Source organism: Giraffa tippelskirchi, chromosome 10 (assembly GCF_054371585.1).
Source record: "Giraffa tippelskirchi isolate mGirTip1 chromosome 10, T2T-mGirTip1v1.2.pri, whole genome shotgun sequence".
Taxonomy (NCBI): Eukaryota; Metazoa; Chordata; class Mammalia; order Artiodactyla; family Giraffidae; genus Giraffa; species Giraffa tippelskirchi.
Genome location: NC_137284.1, coordinates 8204323 through 8222338, shown reverse-complemented (window position 1 = coordinate 8222338; position 18016 = coordinate 8204323). Strand labels below are relative to the sequence as shown.

General features: G+C 54.1%; 1 protein-coding gene and 1 non-coding gene across 4 annotated transcripts; one reads left to right on the top strand and one right to left on the bottom strand.

The window, feature by feature from the left end:
• The first annotated feature begins 75 nt into the window (after window positions 1–75).
• Window positions 76–14198, top strand: RPS6KA4 (ribosomal protein S6 kinase A4). Of its 3 annotated transcripts, none has more exons than XM_081532643.1 (17): window positions 76–225; window positions 330–401; window positions 1098–1316; window positions 1393–1508; window positions 2298–2405; window positions 2616–2696; window positions 2770–2873; window positions 2967–3117; window positions 5861–6025; window positions 9039–9167; window positions 9352–9464; window positions 9561–9654; window positions 11724–11897; window positions 11993–12187; window positions 12503–12662; window positions 12835–12998; window positions 13261–14198. In XM_081532643.1, the coding sequence occupies exons 1-17, from the start codon at window positions 171–173 to the stop codon at window positions 13453–13455; spliced, it is 2295 nt and encodes a 764-aa protein (XP_081388769.1). In that variant the 5' UTR covers window positions 76–170; the 3' UTR covers window positions 13456–14198. The 3 variants fall into 3 exon arrangements, with proteins under 3 accessions (XP_081388769.1, XP_081388770.1, XP_081388767.1); XM_081532644.1 differs by having other exon boundaries at window positions 9349–9464; XM_081532641.1 differs by having other exon boundaries at window positions 9331–9464.
• Window positions 14199–17737: 3539 nt separating this feature from the next.
• TRNAE-UUC (transfer RNA glutamic acid (anticodon UUC)) lies at window positions 17738–17809 on the bottom strand. Its single transcript has one exon. It is a non-coding gene; the product is annotated as a tRNA-Glu (tRNA).
• Window positions 17810–18016: the final 207 nt, after the last annotated feature.

Below are 18016 nucleotides of genomic sequence, written 5' to 3'. Positions count from 1 at the left end.
TTCCAGCGCCTGACTCAGGCCGCGCGGGGCGGGGAGCCGGGAGGCGGCGCCGGCGCCCGCCTCGGCCCCGGAGGCGGCACCAGGAAGCTCCCGCCCCGGCCGGAGCCGCCATGTAACCGGCGCCGCCCGCCCCGGAGCCGAGCCGCGCGGGCCCCAGCGACCCGCCGGCCATGGGGGACGAGGACGAGGACGAGGGCTGTGCCGTGGAGCTGCAGATCACCGAAGGTGGGGCAGGGGGTGGCCCGGGGTGCCGGCCGGGTGATGGCTGCCCAGGCCGGCAGGGGAGGGTTCATGCACTGGCTGGGTTCATTTGCCCCCTGTGCCCACAGCCAACCTGACGGGGCACGAGGAGAAGGTAGGCGTGGAGAACTTCCAGCTGCTCAAGGTGCTGGGCACGGGAGGTGAGGACCCCTATCCACCGGCAAGTGTCCTCCCCCCGCAGGGTGCTCTGGGCCTGCCGCGCGGGCACACCCGCCTGGGTTGGGCCAGGCCACCAGCAATGCCCCCCACCCTCTCCGGGCATAGCCCGCCTTGCCTGCTTGGCCCTGCCCTGCCGGGGTTGGCATGCCCACTCCCAGGGCTGCTCCACATTGAGCGAGGTCCTCCCGGGTGTGCCAACACTCTTGGGGTCTTGCAGCCCACCCATGTGATTTCACAGCTCCCCCCACCTTGCGAGATATGAGAGCCATCTTCCTTTACTTTGCAAACTCCCCACCTCGGGGTTGACTGTCCTTCCTCTGCCTGCCCGCACCTCTGCGTCCCCTCCCTGGCTTTGCATCCTCTAGACCATCCCCAGGTTTGCACATGCCCCGCCCCCACCCTGTGCTGCAGGCCTCCCGGGAGTTGCGTGCCACCCCCACCCCCCCCCACCCGCCCAGCCTGGTTTGCACATCCCCTCCCTAGGTTTGCTGAGCGCCCTCCCGGGGGTGTGCACATCTTTGCCTTAGCGCTGCCAGCTTTGTGCACACCTGCCTCTCGCCCCAGCTCCTTCCCCCACCTTGCACACCCTCCTGGGTGGGCGTTGCTACCCACCTCTCCACCTTCGCACCCGCCCTTCTGCTCATGGCCTACCTTCCGCCCACTTGCTGCCCCCACAGCCTATGGGAAGGTGTTCCTGGTGCGGAAGGCAGGCGGGCACGACGCGGGCAAGCTGTATGCCATGAAGGTGCTGCGCAAGGCAGCCTTGGTGCAGCGTGCCAAGACACAGGAGCACACGCGCACCGAGCGCTCGGTGCTGGAGCTGGTGCGCCAGGCACCCTTCCTGGTCACGCTGCACTATGCCTTCCAGACTGATGCCAAGCTGCACCTCATCCTGGGTAAGGGCAGGCCCTGTGGGGGCGGGGGGGCCACCCATGGGGGATGCTTCCCAATTTCCACTCTCACCTCCCCCAGACTACGTGAACGGCGGCGAAATGTTCACCCACCTCTACCAGCGCCAGTACTTTAAGGAGGCCGAGGTGCGCGTGTATGGGGGCGAGATCGTGCTGGCCCTGGAGCACCTGCATAAGGTGGGTGAGGACCCGGCCGCCTGGCTGCGGCTCTGGGGACCGGCCTTCGGAGGGGCCTGTGAACCTGGCAGCCTCCGGCTTCCTGGAAGAGGGTGGCTGTAGGGTGGGGTGGGGGTAGTGGACTGGATCCACTTCCCCTAGCCTCCTGGGAGGAAGGCCTGGGTGCTGCCTTCTGGGGTCTCCTCCGCTGGCACCTCCTCGAGGGGGCTTTCCTCTCACAGGGAACTCTCACGGGCTGCTTCCTGGGGCCACGTTCGCAGAACTTCCTCAAATGGAGAGCTCATGCCTTGGCTCCCAGAGCCACCGTGATTCGGGGCTCCTCACACGGCTTTCCTCCTGGGGGCCTCTCCATGCTGCTTCCCCACCCCTTCCATGCTCTTTGGAAATTGCTTTATTGACTGATGGCTGTGTTGGGTCTTCGTTGCTGCACTCGGGGGCTACTCTTTGTTGCGGTGCTCGGGGTTCTCGTTGAGGTGGCTTCTCTTGCTGCGGACTCAGCAGTTGTGGCCCACGGGCTTAGTTGCTCCACGGCATGTGGCCCCTTCTGGGACCAGGGCTGGAAGCCGTGTCCCCTGTATTGGCAGGTGGATTCTTAACTCTGGACCACCAGGAAGTCCCTATGTGGGTGTATCTTAAATAGCTTCCCCCGTCCAATGGCCCAGGCTCATCCTGCCCCCCACCCCACTAGAGATCCCCTGCCCCAGGGATCTGGTGCGGGACAGGAGCTTCAGGAGCGGGGGATGGGGGTGTCGGGGGAGGGACCCTCAGCGCCCTCTTCCCTCCTGCCAGCTGGGCATCATCTACCGAGATCTGAAGCTGGAGAATGTGCTGCTGGACTCCGAGGGCCATATTGTCCTCACCGACTTTGGCCTTAGCAAGGAGTTCCTGACAGAGGAGGTGAGTGAAGGGTGGTCTCAGCCGCCTGAACCCCCCATGCAGGCCTTCCCATCCCGGCTCCAGCTCCAACCTGGCTTTGCATTTCTAGGGGGTGCAGTAGCTCTGCCTTTGGGAAGTTCCCACTGCTCCAACTCTCACAAGTCCAGGGAGTCTTACTGTGGGCCTTGGGGGGGCAGCTGGGTGTCCAAACGGGTCCTCTTGTCCTCCCAGAAAGAGCGGACCTTCTCCTTCTGCGGCACCATCGAGTACATGGCCCCTGAAATCATCCGCAGCAAGTCGGGCCACGGCAAGGTGGGTTGGCCCGGGAGTGGGGTGGGGTGAGGCGGGGGTGGCTGCAGGCCCTCACCCTGGCTGTGCCTGGCAGGCTGTGGACTGGTGGAGCCTTGGCATCCTGCTCTTCGAGCTGCTGACGGGGGCCTCACCCTTCACCCTGGAGGGCGAGAGGAACACGCAGGCAGAGGTGTCTCGGTGAGCAGGGCTGGAAGCAGAGGGCGGCCGAGGAGCCTGGGCAGGGCTGGAGGGGGGGCTCGCTGCCCCTGACGCCCCCCCCAATCCTCCCAGACGGATCCTGAAGTGCTCCCCTCCCTTCCCCCCCCGGATCGGGCCAGTGGCACAGGACCTACTGCAGCGGCTACTTTGCAAGGACCCCAGGAAGCGACTGGGTGCAGGACCCCTGGGGGCACAGGAAGTTAAGGACCACCCCTTCTTCCAGGTGAGGCTCCTGGCTCACCCCCATAGCTCTCTGCACACACCGGGCTGGGCTACTGCTCTAGGTTGGGGGACACTGGAGGGATGGTCTGAGATTGGCCAGTTTCACTTGATTTAGAAAACTTTGCAAGTAAAGAAAGCAGGCTTGTCTTCTCATTCATCTCTATTAAATTTGTTCTCATGGGGGAGAATTCTAGGTTCATTGCCTGGCAGAGCTGGCAGGGACTTGAGAATGGACTCTTCATTGGACAATTCAGAGAAGCAAGGTGATCTGCCAGAGATCACACAGTAAAAATGTAGAGCTGGGAAAAGACCCCAGGTCTACTGTTGGCCCCAGTCTCATGACTGTTAGCATCCACTCAGGGTTTTGGTCTTTGTACCTATACAGTCTGTGTGCCTGTACTTCAGATGGACGTGTCTGAATCAGCCACGTGGGACTTGTCCTAAGCAACATGCACGCAGGTTAGGGTGCAGTGCAGAGTGAATTCTGTCCTTGTGAAGCCTTGCTGGTGTGGGCACTGTGTGTGGCCAGAGTCATTGCCTAGCATGTGTGCGTGCTCAGTCGCTCAGTCATGTCCAACTCTTTGTGATCCCCTGGAGTGTAGCCTACCAGGCTTTTCTGTCCATGGGAGTGGGCTGCCATTTCCTACTCCAGGGGATCTGCCCAAGCCAAGGATTGAACCCACATCTCCTGCATTAACAGGCAGATTCTTTACCACTGAGCCACCTGAAAGCCCCCGTTGCCTAGCAGGACCCTATAACAGTGAATGTGTCTTGGCCCCTTGCTTGCATAATTTCACGTAAGCCTCAGAACCAACCTGATTATCCTTATCTTCACAGATGAGGAAACAGGTTCAGAAAAAGTGAAAGTGAAAGTTGCTCAGTTGTGTCTGACTCTTTGCCACCTCGTGGACTATACAGTCCATGGTCAGAGAGGTTAGGTAATTTGCCCAAGATCACTGAGCGAAGTGATACAGCTCAGGTCTAGGTGGCCTGAAGGCCCATGCTCTGAAGTGTCATGTTCTGTTTACACGTGGGTATTAAATTTGCCTTGTCTGATGTAGTAACAAAAGCATCCATTTATGGGCACTGACTGTGGGCTGGGCACCCAGTTACCCTTGCTATGAATAATACCTCCTTGAATCTTTCCAGCAAGTACTGCCTGGAAGGGCCCTCAGAGAAGCTTTCTCAGACAGGAGTCTTAAGTCTCCGCGGCGAAGATGTTCTGTTATGGGCAGAGTGACTGAGCACTGTGTTTCCTTAAGCGAATTCCTCAGCCCACCCTGAGTGCATGCTGGGCCCTGGGTGCTTGGGAGCAGGTGAACCAGTTGTCAGACTAGAGAGCGCCCGCCCCCGCCCAAGGTCTTTGAGGCCTGATGCTATTTTCCCTTGAGACAGCCTCTTTGCTGATAGCAATGCTGAGGTCCCTGATGTCAGAACTGGGGCCTTTAAGCCCAAGCCATGCCTCTAGGCTGCATGTGACAAAAAGTACACTGAAGATGATAGAGTCTGGCTTTTAAGAACAGACATTGGAATGAATGGTAGTCTAAAAAAGATAGAGATCTATCTATCTGTCTACCTACCTACATAAAAGAAATCCAGAAGTCAGCAATCTAGGGCTGCTGTGGTGTCTTCAAGGAGCCAAGCTTGATTTTTTTTTTTTCTTTTTAAATGCTCCTTCATTTTTAGCATGTAGCCTCCATTCCCAGGACTTTCCAGGTGGCGCTAGTGTTAAGGAGCCCATCTGCCAGTGCAGGAGACATAAGAGGTGTGGGTTCAGACCCTAGGTCAGGAAGATCCCCTGGAGGAGGGCATGGCAATCCACTCCAGTATTTTTGCCTGGAGAATCCCATGGACAGAGGAGCCTAGTGGGCTATAGTCCATGGGGTCACAAGAGTTTGATGTGCCTGAGCAACTAACACTATGCTACAGCCTGCATTCCCACGGTTGCCTCCTGGTATCAAAATGACTGCTAGACCTCTTGCTATCTAGGTTGCTCTCCAGGTGGGAAGCATGAGGAAGGAGGGGAAGGGCAAAAAGGGTGCTTACCAACTGCTTACCCTCCTCTTCAAGATCTTTCTCTGGATTCCTGCCTCATAATTTTTGCTTACAAGTAATTGGTCACTGCTAACTGCAAGGGAGTTTGTAAAATACTATTTTTTAGTTTGTACATTGGTTCCTGAAATAAAATGGGGGCTATATTACTAAGAATGACAGAGAATGGGTGTTGGACAGGCAACAAGGACAAGCTCTGCCATACTAGTTTAAACATAAAAAGGAATGTTTTAGCTACCATAAATGAAGTCAGGAAAAATAGTCTGATTTCAGGCAAGGCTGGATCCAGGTGCTGAGTCTATGTTATTAGGAATTTCTTACTTTGTCTCTTGCTTCTGCTTTTCTGCCTGGGCATTTCATCACTAGACACTGAGGGGGCCCCAGCAGTTCCAGACCCATATCCTCCCAGATTTATTACCAATAGAAGAAAGAGATTTTTTTTTTGCACACCAGTTCTATTAAAAGTCCCAGAATTGGCTGAGTGTGGTGGAGGGGTGGTTCTCTAAGGGAAACAGGGATCCTGTTATCAGAGGAAGGGAAACAGAAGCTGGGGAGGCAGGAAGAACAGCTTTGCACACAACTGCCAGCGAGACCTTTGCCTCACTGAGGAGCTGCCCAGTGAGGGTGGCCTGAGTGGACAGTGTTTCCACTTCCTGCCCTGTGATCCCTTATCTTTCATTCCTTTTCTCCAGGGTCTGGACTGGGCTGCTCTGGCTGCTAGGAAGATTCCAGCCCCATTCCGACCCCAGATCCGCTCAGAGCTGGATGTGGGCAACTTTGCAGAGGAATTTACCCGACTGGAGCCTGTCTACTCACCCCCTGGCAGCCCCCCACCTGGGGACCCTCGCATCTTCCAGGTGAGTGAGAGCTCATGGAAACACAGATGCAAGGGAGGTGGGGTGCTGCTGCTAGCCTCAGCCCCAGCTGACTTGTGGACATTACATAACCCTGTGTCCTGAGGGGGACTCAGCATCACCCTTGCTCTCCATTCATGAAGAACTTGGAATGGTCAGTCATCAAGACTGCCTTGGCAGGACACGTCTTTGAATTTCCTGGTTTATCTTGAAATTTCATGTCGATTTCCCTTCTCCACGTCATCTCTCTTTATTGTTATGAAAAACTATTGTTTTAAGGGGACACCTAGGAAGAGATGCTTTGTTTATACTGTGGCATACCATATCACATTCCTGGGGACACAGGCCGCCTCTACCCAGTTTTAGAAGCTTAGGTCTGTTGGACAAGTCCAAGCTCCTTTGCTTGGTATACAAGGCCTTGCATGATGTGGTTTTTTTCTTTTTTAACTTTTTCTTTTCTTTTATATTGGAGTATAGGCAAATAACAATGTTGTGACAGTTTCAGGTGGATAGCAAAGGGACTCAGCCATATATATGCATGTATCCATTCTCCCCCAAACTCCCCTCCCATCCAGGCTGCTACCTAACATTGAGCAGAGTTCCCTGTGCTACACAGTAAGTCCTTGTTGGTTATCTATTTTAAATACAGCAGTGTATACATGTCAATTCCAAACTCCCTTGTTGTTGCTCAGTCGCTAAGTCGTGTCTGACTCTTTGTAACCCCATGGACTGCAGCACGCCAGGCTTCCCTGTCCTCCCCTCTCTCCCGGAGTTTGCTCAAACTCATGTCAATTGAGTCAGTAATGCCATTCAGCCATCTCATCCTCTGTTGCCCACTTCTCCTCCTGCCTTCAATCTTTCCCAGCATCAGGGTCTTTTCTAACAAGTCAGCTCTTCACATCAGGTGGCCAAAGTATTGGAGCTTCAGCTTCAGCATCAGTCCTTCCAATGAATTTTCTTTAGGATTGACTGGTTTGATCTCCTTGCTGTCCAACAGATTCTCAAGAATTTTCTCCAGCACCACAGTTCGAAAGTATCAATTCTTTGGTGCTCAGCCTTCTTTATGGTCCAACTCTCATATCCGTACATGACTACTGGAAAAACCATAGCTTTGACTATATGGACCTTTGTCAGCAAAGTGATGTCTCTGCTTTTAATACGCTATCTAGGTTTGTCATAGGTTTTCTTCCAAGGAGCAAGTGTCTGTTAATTTCATGGCTGCAGTCACCATCTGCAGTGATTTTGGAGCTCAAGGAAATGAAATCTGCCACTGTTTCCATATTTTCCTCATTTATTTGCCATGAAGTGATGGGACCAGATGCCATGATCTTAGTTTTCTGAATGTTGAGTTTTAAGCCAGTTTTTTCATTCTCCTCTTTTACCTTCATCAAGCGGCTCTTTAGTTCCTCTTTTCTTTCTGCCATTAGGGTGGTATCGTCTGCATATCTGATGTTGATATTTCGCCATGCAATCTTGATTCCAGCTTTTGATTCATCCAGCCTGGCATTTCGCATGATGTTCTCTGCATATAAGTTAAATAAACAGGGTGACAATATTCAGCCTTGACGTACTCCTTTCCCAATTTTGAACCAGTCCATTGTTCTGTGTCTGGTTTTCCCTAACTATCCCTTTTTCTCACCCTTCCCCCCACCCCCACCCTCAACCAGAAGTTCATTCACTAAGTCTGTGAGTCTGTTTCTGTTGTGTAAATCAGTTCATTTGTATATGATGTGGACTTTGCTCAGTACTCTGTTATTTCACCTGGTGTTCCAGTACCTTGGAACTTCTCAGAGGTTCCAGAACACACTTCTGTACGTTTGCACATGCAGTTTCCCCCACCTGGAGTTCTTTCCCTACAGTTGCCCACCTGGCAAAATTCAAGCCTCGTTGTCCAGCGCTGCCCTGTGTGAAGACTTTCCTGCTCCTCTGGCCCTGGGTTGCCCTTTTCTTGTGCACCAGCCCTCTGAAGACAAAACCTCCTTCTGAGCAGTTTGTCAGATTGTATACTGACACTGACGGAGACCACCTTGCTTGGTCTGAAACTCTCAGAGGGAAGGGACTATGTGTTTAATTTCTGCGTCCCTAAGTCCAGCTTGGAGTCATGGCTGGGTAGGATGCGGTCCATAAATAGTAAATAATAGGCCAGTATCAACTATGGATGGATCAGTCCCCTCTGTGAAGCTCTGACAAGTGAGAGCTCTGTGCTTGAATATTCCTTGATCTACTGGGATCTATCTTCGATCTCACAGTCCTAATGAGCAAGTTTTCCTGTGAATCAGTGGTTACTTTCATTCATTCATTTAATGATTCAAAAATATGTACTGAGTGCCTTCAATGTGCCAGGTACTGACTTGGGTACTGGAGACATATCAATAAACTTAATAGACAAAAATCCCACCTGTGTGCATCCCAGGCCTGCATACAGTGGTGCTGCATTTTTAGGAGAAAAACAACACATCCTTAAAATTACCCTTGAAAATCCCTTGAATTGCCAGGACACGGATCCTTAGGAAAGGCAAAAAATTAACTTTGGTTTCTCTTTACATTTCCTCAGTAGCCCCCCTTGCAGAGGAGGCCAAAGTTTGATTTGAAATTAATAAATATTTTTTGTCCTGAGTGGGTAGAGCTGAATTCTCCTAAGCTAAGCATGTGTGATACCGGGCCAGAGTTCTTTCATTCATTCAGCCCATCATATTCTGGGCCATTACGTTGTGCCAGATGATGGCCTTGGCACTTGGGGGAGCCCTGTGACGATTCCTGTGACGAGAAAGGTGGAGTCCCAGACTGCTGAGGGGATAGACATGGTTCCAAGGGATCACAGACCAAGGTGGAATAAAAATGTCCATAACAGCCTGCGTACACTGGGATGCAAAAGCAATATCCTCCACTCCCTACTTCAGGGTCTTTCCTCTGCCCCCTGCCGTCCTTCCGGCTGGGTCTGGGCCTTCAGGGGCTCCTTCCGCACCTCCAGCCCCCGGATGCCCATCCAGCCCTGATAACCCCCTTCCTCCACCAGGGATACTCCTTTGTGGCGCCATCCATCTTGTTTGACCGGAACAACGCGGTGATGACGGATGTGCTGGAAGTGTCTGGCGCTGGAGACCGGCCCGGCCCGGCGGCGTTGGCCAGGAGCGTCATGATGCAGGTGGATTGGGCCAGGGTGGGGAGAAGTGGGCGTGGGGAGTCCGGACCTGTCTTCACCAGGGGCACATGGTGGCTTCGGTGAGGCCCGGAGCCTCTCCGAGGTAGGGCATGGCATAGCCGCAAGGCTCCCGCTAGGACCTCTGACTCTTCTCCTTCGCCCCCAGGACTCGCCCTTCTTCCAGCAGTACGAACTGGACCTGCGGGAACCCGCGTTGGGCCAGGGTAGTTTCTCCGTGTGCCGCCGCTGCCGCCAGCTACAGAGCGGCCAAGAGTTCGCGGTCAAGATCCTCAGTCGCAGGTGGGTGGGCCTGGGGCGGGCGGAGTCCGGCAGAGCCGACTCGCGGAGGGTGGGGCCGGAGCTCGGCTATTCTGACCCCACCTGCCCTACCCCCAGGCTGGAGGAGAACACGCAGCGCGAAGTGGCTGCCCTGCGGCTGTGCCAGTCGCATCCCAACGTGGTGAAGCTGCACGAAGTGCATCACGACCAGGTGACGCCTTCCGGGGCTGGGGCGGAGCGCAGGGGCGCTGGAGGCTGCCAGTGGAGGGTGGGGAGGGGGCGGGGAGGCGGACAGGAGGCGGGGCCTGAGCGCGCCGTGGGAGGGGCCTGAGGACCTGGCGGTCAGGGAGGCCGGATTTTGGTAGCTCAGCTGGTAAAGAACCTTCCGGCAATTCAAGAGACCCCGGGGTTCGGATTCCTGGGTCGGGAAGTTTCCTTGGAGAAGGGATAGGCTACTCCAGCGTTCTTGGGCTTCCCTGGTGGCTCAGACGGTAAAGAAATCGCCTGCAATGTGGGAGATCTGGGTTTGATCCCTCGGTTGGGAAGATCCCCTGGAAGAGGGCATCCCACTCCAGTTTTCTTGCCTGGAGAATACCCATGGACAGAGGCCGCAGAGTCGGACACGACTGAGGGACTAAGCACCTAGGAGGGCCTGAGGACTCGAAGGTGGAGATGGGAATGGACAAGGGAACAGGGCAGGGTGAGGATTTTTGCGGGTGGGTTTTAAGGTGGCCACAACAATAGTTTGTTGTGTAGATCACAACAAACTGGAAAATTCTTAAAGAGATGAGAGTACCAGACCACCTTACCTGCCTCCTGAGAAATCTGTATGCAGGTCAAGAAGCAACAGTTAGAATCGGACATGGAACAACAGACTGGTTCCAAATTAGGAAAGGAGTACATCAAAGCTATATATTGTCACCCTGTTAATTTAACTTCTATGCAGAGTACATCATGCAAAATGCCGGGCTGGATGAATCAAAAGCTGGAATCAAGATTGCTGGGAGAAGTATCAATAACCTCAGATATGCAGATGACACCACCTTTATGTCAGAAAGCAAAGAAGAACTGAGGAGCCTCTTGATGAAAGTAAAAGAGGAGAGTCAAAAAGCAAGCTTAAAACTCAACATTCAAAAAACTAAGATCATGGCATCAGGTCCCATCACTTCATGGCAAATAGATGGGGAAACAATGGAAACAGTGACAGACTTTATTTGCTTGGGCTCCAAAAATCACTGCAGATGGTGACTGCAGCCATGAAATTAAAAGATGCCTGCTCCTTGGAAGATATGACAAACCTAGACAGCATATTGAAAAGCAGACATTACTTTGCAGACAAAGGTCCATATAGTCAAAGCTTTGGTTTTTTCAGTAATCACGTATGGATATGAGAGCTGGATTATAAAGAAAGCTGAGCACTGAAGAATTGATGCTTTTGAACTGTGGTGTTGGAGAAGACTCTTGAGAGTCCCTTGGACTACAAGGAGATGAAACTAGTCAATCCTAAAGGAATTCAGTCCTGAATATTCATTGGAAAGACTGATGCTCAAGCTGAAGCTCCAATACTTTGGCCACCTGATGTGAAGAACTGATTCATTGGAAAAGACTATGATGGTGGGAAAGATTGAAGGCAGGAGGAGAAGGGGACGAGAAAGGATGAGCTGGTTGGATGGCATCACTGACTTGAAGGACATGAGTTTGAGCAAGCTCTGGGAGTTGGTGATGGACAGGGAAGCCTGGCATGCTGCAGTCCATGGGATCTCAAAGAGTTGGACACGACTGAGCTACTGAACTTAACTTTAAGGTGGCCAAAGGGACTGCTGCTGCTGCTGTCGCTTCAGTCATTTCCAGCTCTTTGCAACCCTGTGGACCGAAGCCTGCCACATCCTCTGTCCATAGGATTCTCCAGGCCCTAGAATACTGGAGTGGGTTGCCATGCCCTCCTCCAGGGGATCTTCCCCACCCAGGGATCCAACCCGCATCTCCTAAGTTTCCTGCACCCAGGGATCCAACCGCATCTCTTAAGTTTCCTGCATTGGCAGGCGGGTTCTTTGCCACTAGCGCCACCTGGGAAGGAAAACAGTACCGGGTAGAACTGGCAGCGAGTCTTAAGGTGGCTCTCAGGGGTGGTCTTGAGGTCAGGGTTTGAACGTGGATGGCGCCTGAAGCTGGGGGCAAGGCTCGATGGTGACCTTGGGGCGGGATCTGGCGGGCGGGTGTGTCTCGGTAGGCGGTGACAAAAACCCAGGCAGTGACCCTGGCCCGTTGCGCCGCCCGCAGCTGCACACGTACCTGGTCCTGGAGCTGCTGCAGGGCGGGGAGCTGCTGGAGCACATCCGCAAGAAGCGGCACTTCAGCGAGTCCGAGGCGAGCCAGATCCTGCGCAGCCTCGTGTCGGCCGTGAGCTTCATGCACGAGGAGGCGGGCGTAGTGCACCGCGACCTCAAGCCCGAGGTGAGCGCGGGGCGTCAGCGCACGGGGAGGGCCTCGGCGGGGAGGGCCTCGGCGCGGAGGGCCGGGCTCTGAAGACCGCCTCGCCGCCCTCGTAGAACATTCTGTACGCCGATGACACGCCCGGGGCCCCGGTGAAGATCATCGACTTCGGGTTCGCGCGCCTGCGCCCTCAGAGCCCCGCGGGGCCCATGCAGACGCCCTGCTTCACGCTGCAGTACGCGGCCCCCGAGCTGCTGGCCCAGCAGGGCTACGACGAGTCCTGCGACCTCTGGAGCCTCGGCGTCATTCTGGTATGGGGCGGCGTCTCTGAGGGGATGTCAGGGTCCTCCGAGCTTGGGGACAAGCAGTCCTCTTGGTGGGGGTGGCAGGATTTGGTCTGAGGCTGGGATCAGAAGATGTCCTGATACATAGGCGGGGTCGCTCTGGTGCTGGGGTCTGGGCATCCTAGTTTGAGGGGTAGAGTTCATCACCCATGGGCCTCAGGAGTTAGCCTCTTGGAGAGAGTGCACGGTCCTGTGGTGGGTTGAATCAATCTCCTGGCCTCCATTGGCCCCCTAGTCTGGGCTGGTCTCACTTTTCACCTGTCCCCCCACCCCCACCCCTAGTACATGATGCTGTCGGGCCAGGTCCCCTTCCAGGGGGCCTCAGGCCAAGGCGGGCAGAGCCAGGCGGCGGAGATCATGTGCAAGATCCGCGAGGGGCGCTTCTCTCTTGACGGGGAGGCCTGGGAAGGTGTGTCTGAGGAAGCCAAGGAGCTGGTCCGAGGTACGGAGCTGGAGGTCACAGGTTATGGTTGGGGAGGGGAAGGCCATGGGGTCGTGACGGGGCAAGGAGTGCCCCCGGGTCAGGTGTCCCAGTGGGGGGGCTTGTGGGGCTGCCCTCTCTGGGGTGCACCCTCTACACGCGGCCCGCCAACGCTGCCCCGCCCCGCCTCCAGGGCTCCTGACTGTGGATCCCGCCAAGCGGCTGAAGCTCGAGGGGCTGCGGGGCAGCTCGTGGCTGCAGGACGGCAGCGCGCGCTCCTCGCCTCCGCTGCGGACGCCGGACGTGCTGGAGTCCTCGGGGTCAGCTGTGCGCTCCGGGCTCAACGCCACCTTCATGGTGAGGGGCGGGGCCTACGGGGCGGAGCCTGAGCCTGGGGGCGGGGCCTCCGGAAGGCGACTCCGCGGAGTCCTGCCAGATTGAGTTCCGCGGTGTCCAGACCCGTGATCTGCCGGGGTCCTGAGCTTCTGAGAGGCTGTGGAGGCCAAAGACCTGTTGGCCCTGACCTAGTGGGATGGGAAGGAGGGCCTGGGACGGGGCCAAAGCCGGGATCTGGAAGTCGAGGCCGGGCCGGTGGGACTCACCCTTTCCTGTCTGCCAGGCGTTCAACCGGGGCAAACGCGAGGGTTTCTTCCTGAAGAGCGTGGAAAACGCGCCGCTGGCCAAGCGGCGGAAACAGAAGCTACGAAGCGCCACCACGTCCCGCCGCGTCTCCCCCGCGCCCGCCGCCCCGGGCCGCGCCCCGGCCGCCAAGGGAGCCCCCCGACGAGCCAATGGCCCCCTCCCCCACTCCTAGCCCCTGCCCCTGTGACCCTCCCCCGCCTCCCCCGTCGTGTCTGTGATCTAGGAGGCCGGCTCACGGCCTCCTGCATCGACGCCGCCCCCCTCCCCAGGATTGTTTCCCTTCTCCCCCCTTTCTCCCACCCCACCCCACCCCCAGACAGAGCAGAAGTATTTTTATAAGCAGAGAATTCTTTTTTAAAAAATGTCTTACCAGATTAGAGATGCAGGGAAGGAGGGGGCCTGCTGGGGAGTGGGATGTGGGGCCCTCTGCCAAGATACTGCCTCATCTGGTGGAAGGCCCTTCTACCCCAAGGGGCTGCCCCGGTTGGGAAGGGCTCCTCCATTTCTAAGCACTGAGTTGCCACAGGGAGAAACTGGGACCTCTCCCCTGCCCTTCCCCGAGGACCCGCTCTCGGGAGGGGGCACCTCTCAAGCTGTCACTTTATGGACTGTCTGTGCAATTACGTCCACCAAAGACCTGTGTTGGGGGGGCGCTCAGCGAGAGGCCCTGGGGGACCCCCTGAAGCATTTCTGCCTCACTTTATGTCACCTGCTTCCTCCTACTGGGGCTAAGTTAGGAGGTAGGCGACCCCCCCCCCAAAGGGGCGGCCCCCTTCTCATCCGACCCCTCCCCTTTGGCACAGCTGCCCCTAGCTGGGGGGTGGGGCCTTGGGGGTCTGGGCTGGGCTTCCACAGTCACTGCCTCCGCCCATCCAGGCTGTGCCTTTGCCTTTAAAATAAAAGTCTACTCAGTGCTGTGTGGCATCTGTGTGTGTGTGTGTGGGGGGTGTGGGGGCAGAGGTCTTGGGGCTCACTTCCAGCTGTTGGGCCCTTGGGCCTCAAAGAGGAGGGGCAAGGCAGACCCTTCTGGATAATATGATACCCTTTGTCCTTGGTGTTTTTTAAATTTAATTGGAGGATAATTGCTTTACAATTTGTATTGGTTTCTCTGTACAATAACGTGAACCAACCGTATGTATACATATACCCCCTCCCTCTTGAGCCTCTCTCCTACCCTTTCCATCCCGCCCCACTAGGTCATCCCAGAGCACTGAGCTGAGCTCCCTGTGTTACAGAGCAGCTTCCCACTAGCTGTCTGTTTTACACGTGGTGGTGTATAGATGTCAATGCTACTTTTTCAATTTGTCCCACCCTCTCCCTCCCCCACTGTGTCCACAAGTCTGTTCTTTACATCTGCGTCTCTATTCCTGTGCTGCAAATAGGTTCATCAGTACCATTTTTCTAGACTCCATGCATATGCATTACTATATGATATTTTTCTGACTTCACTCTGTATGACAGACCCTAGGTCCATCCACCTCTCTACAACTGACTCAGTTTTGTTCCTTTTTATGACTGAGTACTATTCCATTGTATATATGTACCATAACTTCTTTATGCATTCATCTGTTGATGGACATCTGGGTTGCTTCCATATCCTGACTATTGTAAACAGTGCTACAGTGAACACTGGCGTACATGTGACTTTTTGAATTATGATTTTCTCAGGGCATATGCCCAGAGTGGGATTGCTGGGTCATATGGTAGTTTTATTACTAGTTTTTTTTTTAAAGGAATCTCCATACTGTTCTCCATAGTGGTTTTCCCACCAACAGTGCAAGAGGTTTCCCTTTTCTCCACATCCTCTCCAGCATTTATTTTTGTAGATTTTTTTGATGATGGCCCTTCTAACTAGTGTGAAGTGATACCTCATTATAGTTTTGACTTGCAGTTCTCCCTTGGACAGAGAGGAGATCAAACCAGTCAGTCCTAAAGGAAATCAACCCTGAATATTCATTGGAACAACTGATGCTGAAGCTAAAGCTCCAATACTTTGGCCACCTGATATGAAGAGCCGACTCATTGGAAAAGATCCCGATGATGGGAAAGATTGAGGGCGATAGGAGAAAGGGGGGACAGAGGATGAGATGGTTGGATGGTGTCACCGACTCAATGGACATGAGTTTGAACAAACTCCAGGAGATAGTGAAGGACAGGGAAGCCTAGCGTGCTGCAGTCCATGGGGTTGCAATGGGTTGGACATGACTTAGTGACTGAACAACAATAATAAGCAATGTTGAGCATCTTTTCACGTGTTTGTCGCCATCTGTATGTCTGTTCTTGGCTTTTGACATGAGGGTCAAATAGTCATTTTAGGTGTTTATCTGACATCTCTGCTGTGTATCATTTAGGATTCTCCTGGTTGTAAGCAGAGGAAAACCCAACCTAAACTTGCTTCAGCAGAAAAGGATTTTTAGGCTTTTTGAACTACACAGTCCAGGGGTAGCTTCAGGCAAGGCCTGAAAGTGAAAAAGTGAAAGTGAACATGTTAGTCGCTTAGCCCTCTCTGACTCTGCAGTCTCACACACTGTAACCTGCCAGGCTCCTCTGTCCATGGGATTCTCAGGCAAGAATACTGGAGTGGGTTGCTGTGCCTTCCTCCAGGGGATCTTCCCAACCCGGGGATTGAACTGATGGGGATGTAAACAGATGATCAGGACTTAGTTTCCCAATCTCAGCTTTTTATTCTGTGTGTGTGTGTGTGTTTTGGTGTTGCTACAGACTGAAAGACTCCCCTTTCGGCCCCAAGATGGGTGGCAGGTGCTCCATGTAGCTACAAACTGAAATCTGGTAATAAAGAGCATCTTTATTCCCGGCAGGAATCCTGAGATGTACTCTGATTGGATCCATGTACTCTGGGAGGTCAGAGGCCCACCCTGAACCAGTCACTGTGGCCAGGGCTGCAGGGGCTGATTGGCTTAGATCTGGGTCTTGGATTCCCCTCTGCAAGCTCATGGGGAGGACCATCCCTTGGTGGTCCTTAGAGAGAGGTCAGTCGGACAGGGCTTGGTACCTATCAGGGAGGGAGATGAGGAGAAAAGCAGATCATACTCATGGCCCTGGCAGTGATCAGAGTGTGGTCATCTCAGGGGGACCGAGACTGCCCCTGTGTGACCCCTGCTGGGTGGTTGTGGTTGTAGGGCAGTTTCGCCTGAGCACCTCTGTGCTCCCCAGGGCAGGGCTATTTGTCCACATGGTGCAGCTGTCCTGAGAGCCCCCACCCGCTTGGGATACTCCAGGCCTTCTCTCCCCATAGTCACTCTGTGGGGTCATCTCAGGGTGAACCTTTCCCCTCCTGTTCTGAAGTTTGCCCCTTAGAGAAGGAGGTAACTGGAGGCATGGGGATGGGAGCTGGGACCCCACAGATGCTAAAGTCAGGGCAAAGCTGAGTGAGCCTGGTGGGCAGGTGGGACCCCACAGGTGTGGATCCAGGGCCACTGGGGCTGTGGGGACACCCAACTGTATCGCATCCTATGGGTCTGAAGGAGGAGGGAGGGGCCCAGGAGAAGGGCTTGGGGAGGGGAGGGGAAGGCACTCCTAATTCTGACTCTTGTTTTACGGACTGTGTGACTTGAGTAAGCCACCTATCACCCCCAGGCTTCCCCATTTGTCCAAAGGGAGTCATGTGACTGTTAGGATGAACTAGATCAGTGGTCCCCAAACTTTTTGGCAGGAAAGGGGACCGATTTCATGGAAGACAATTTTTCCATGGACCAGGGTTAGGGTAGGGGAAGGTTTCAGTTTTGCCTGCTGCTCACCTCCTGCTGTATGGCCCTGTTCCTAACCAGGCCATGGACCGGTACTGGTCCCTGGCCCAGAGGTTGGGGACCCCTGAACTAGAGAATGTGTGCAAGTGGGGTCATTAGATCATCAGCATTTACTGAGATTGAGGTCTTCCAGTGCGCAGGGACTGCCCTGAACACTCTGCACTGGTGAGCTCCTTGTCTCCCCACAGCTCGCTGATGAAAAAAGCACCATTTCCATTCAAGAGATGAGAAAAGTGAGCCTCAGTGAAGGTTAACAGCTTGCTCAAGGTCACTGACCTAGTTGTGCCTTCCATTCCAGTGGTTCAATTCCAGACTCCCCTCAACCATAGGAGTTCTGCAGTGAGGATGGGCTTTAATTTTACCCCAAGGCTGGATGTTTGGATTGTTTAAAACTTCGTTTCTCTCATAAATGATGCGGAGACAAGTTTGTACATAAATCTGTGCATTTAAAAAAATAGCTTTATTGAGGGAATTCCCCAGTGGTCCAGGGGTTAGAACTTGGTGCTTTCACTACTGGGGCCTGGATTCAATCCCTGGTCAGGGAACTATTAATAAGATCCTGCAAGCTATAAGGTTTGACAAAAAAAAAACTATTGAGATACAATTCATATACCATATTAATCACCCATTTGAGAGCACAGTTCAATGATTTTTTTTGACACTGGCTCATGGCTTGTGAGATCTTAGTTCCTTGACCAGGGATTGAACCCAGGCCCTGGCAGTGAAAGTGCCAAGTCCTAACCACTGGACTGCCAAGGAATCCCCCAGTGATTTTTAGAATAGTCAGAGTTGTACATCTATCACTGCAACCTAGTTTTAGGACACTTTTTCCACCTTCAAAATAAACTCTGTACCCGCTGGCAGTCATTCTTCCTTTTCCCTCCATCTTCCAGCCCTAGGCAACCATCCATATAACCTTGTTTTGTAGATTTGCCTACATGCTTTGATATATGCTTTAAAATATAC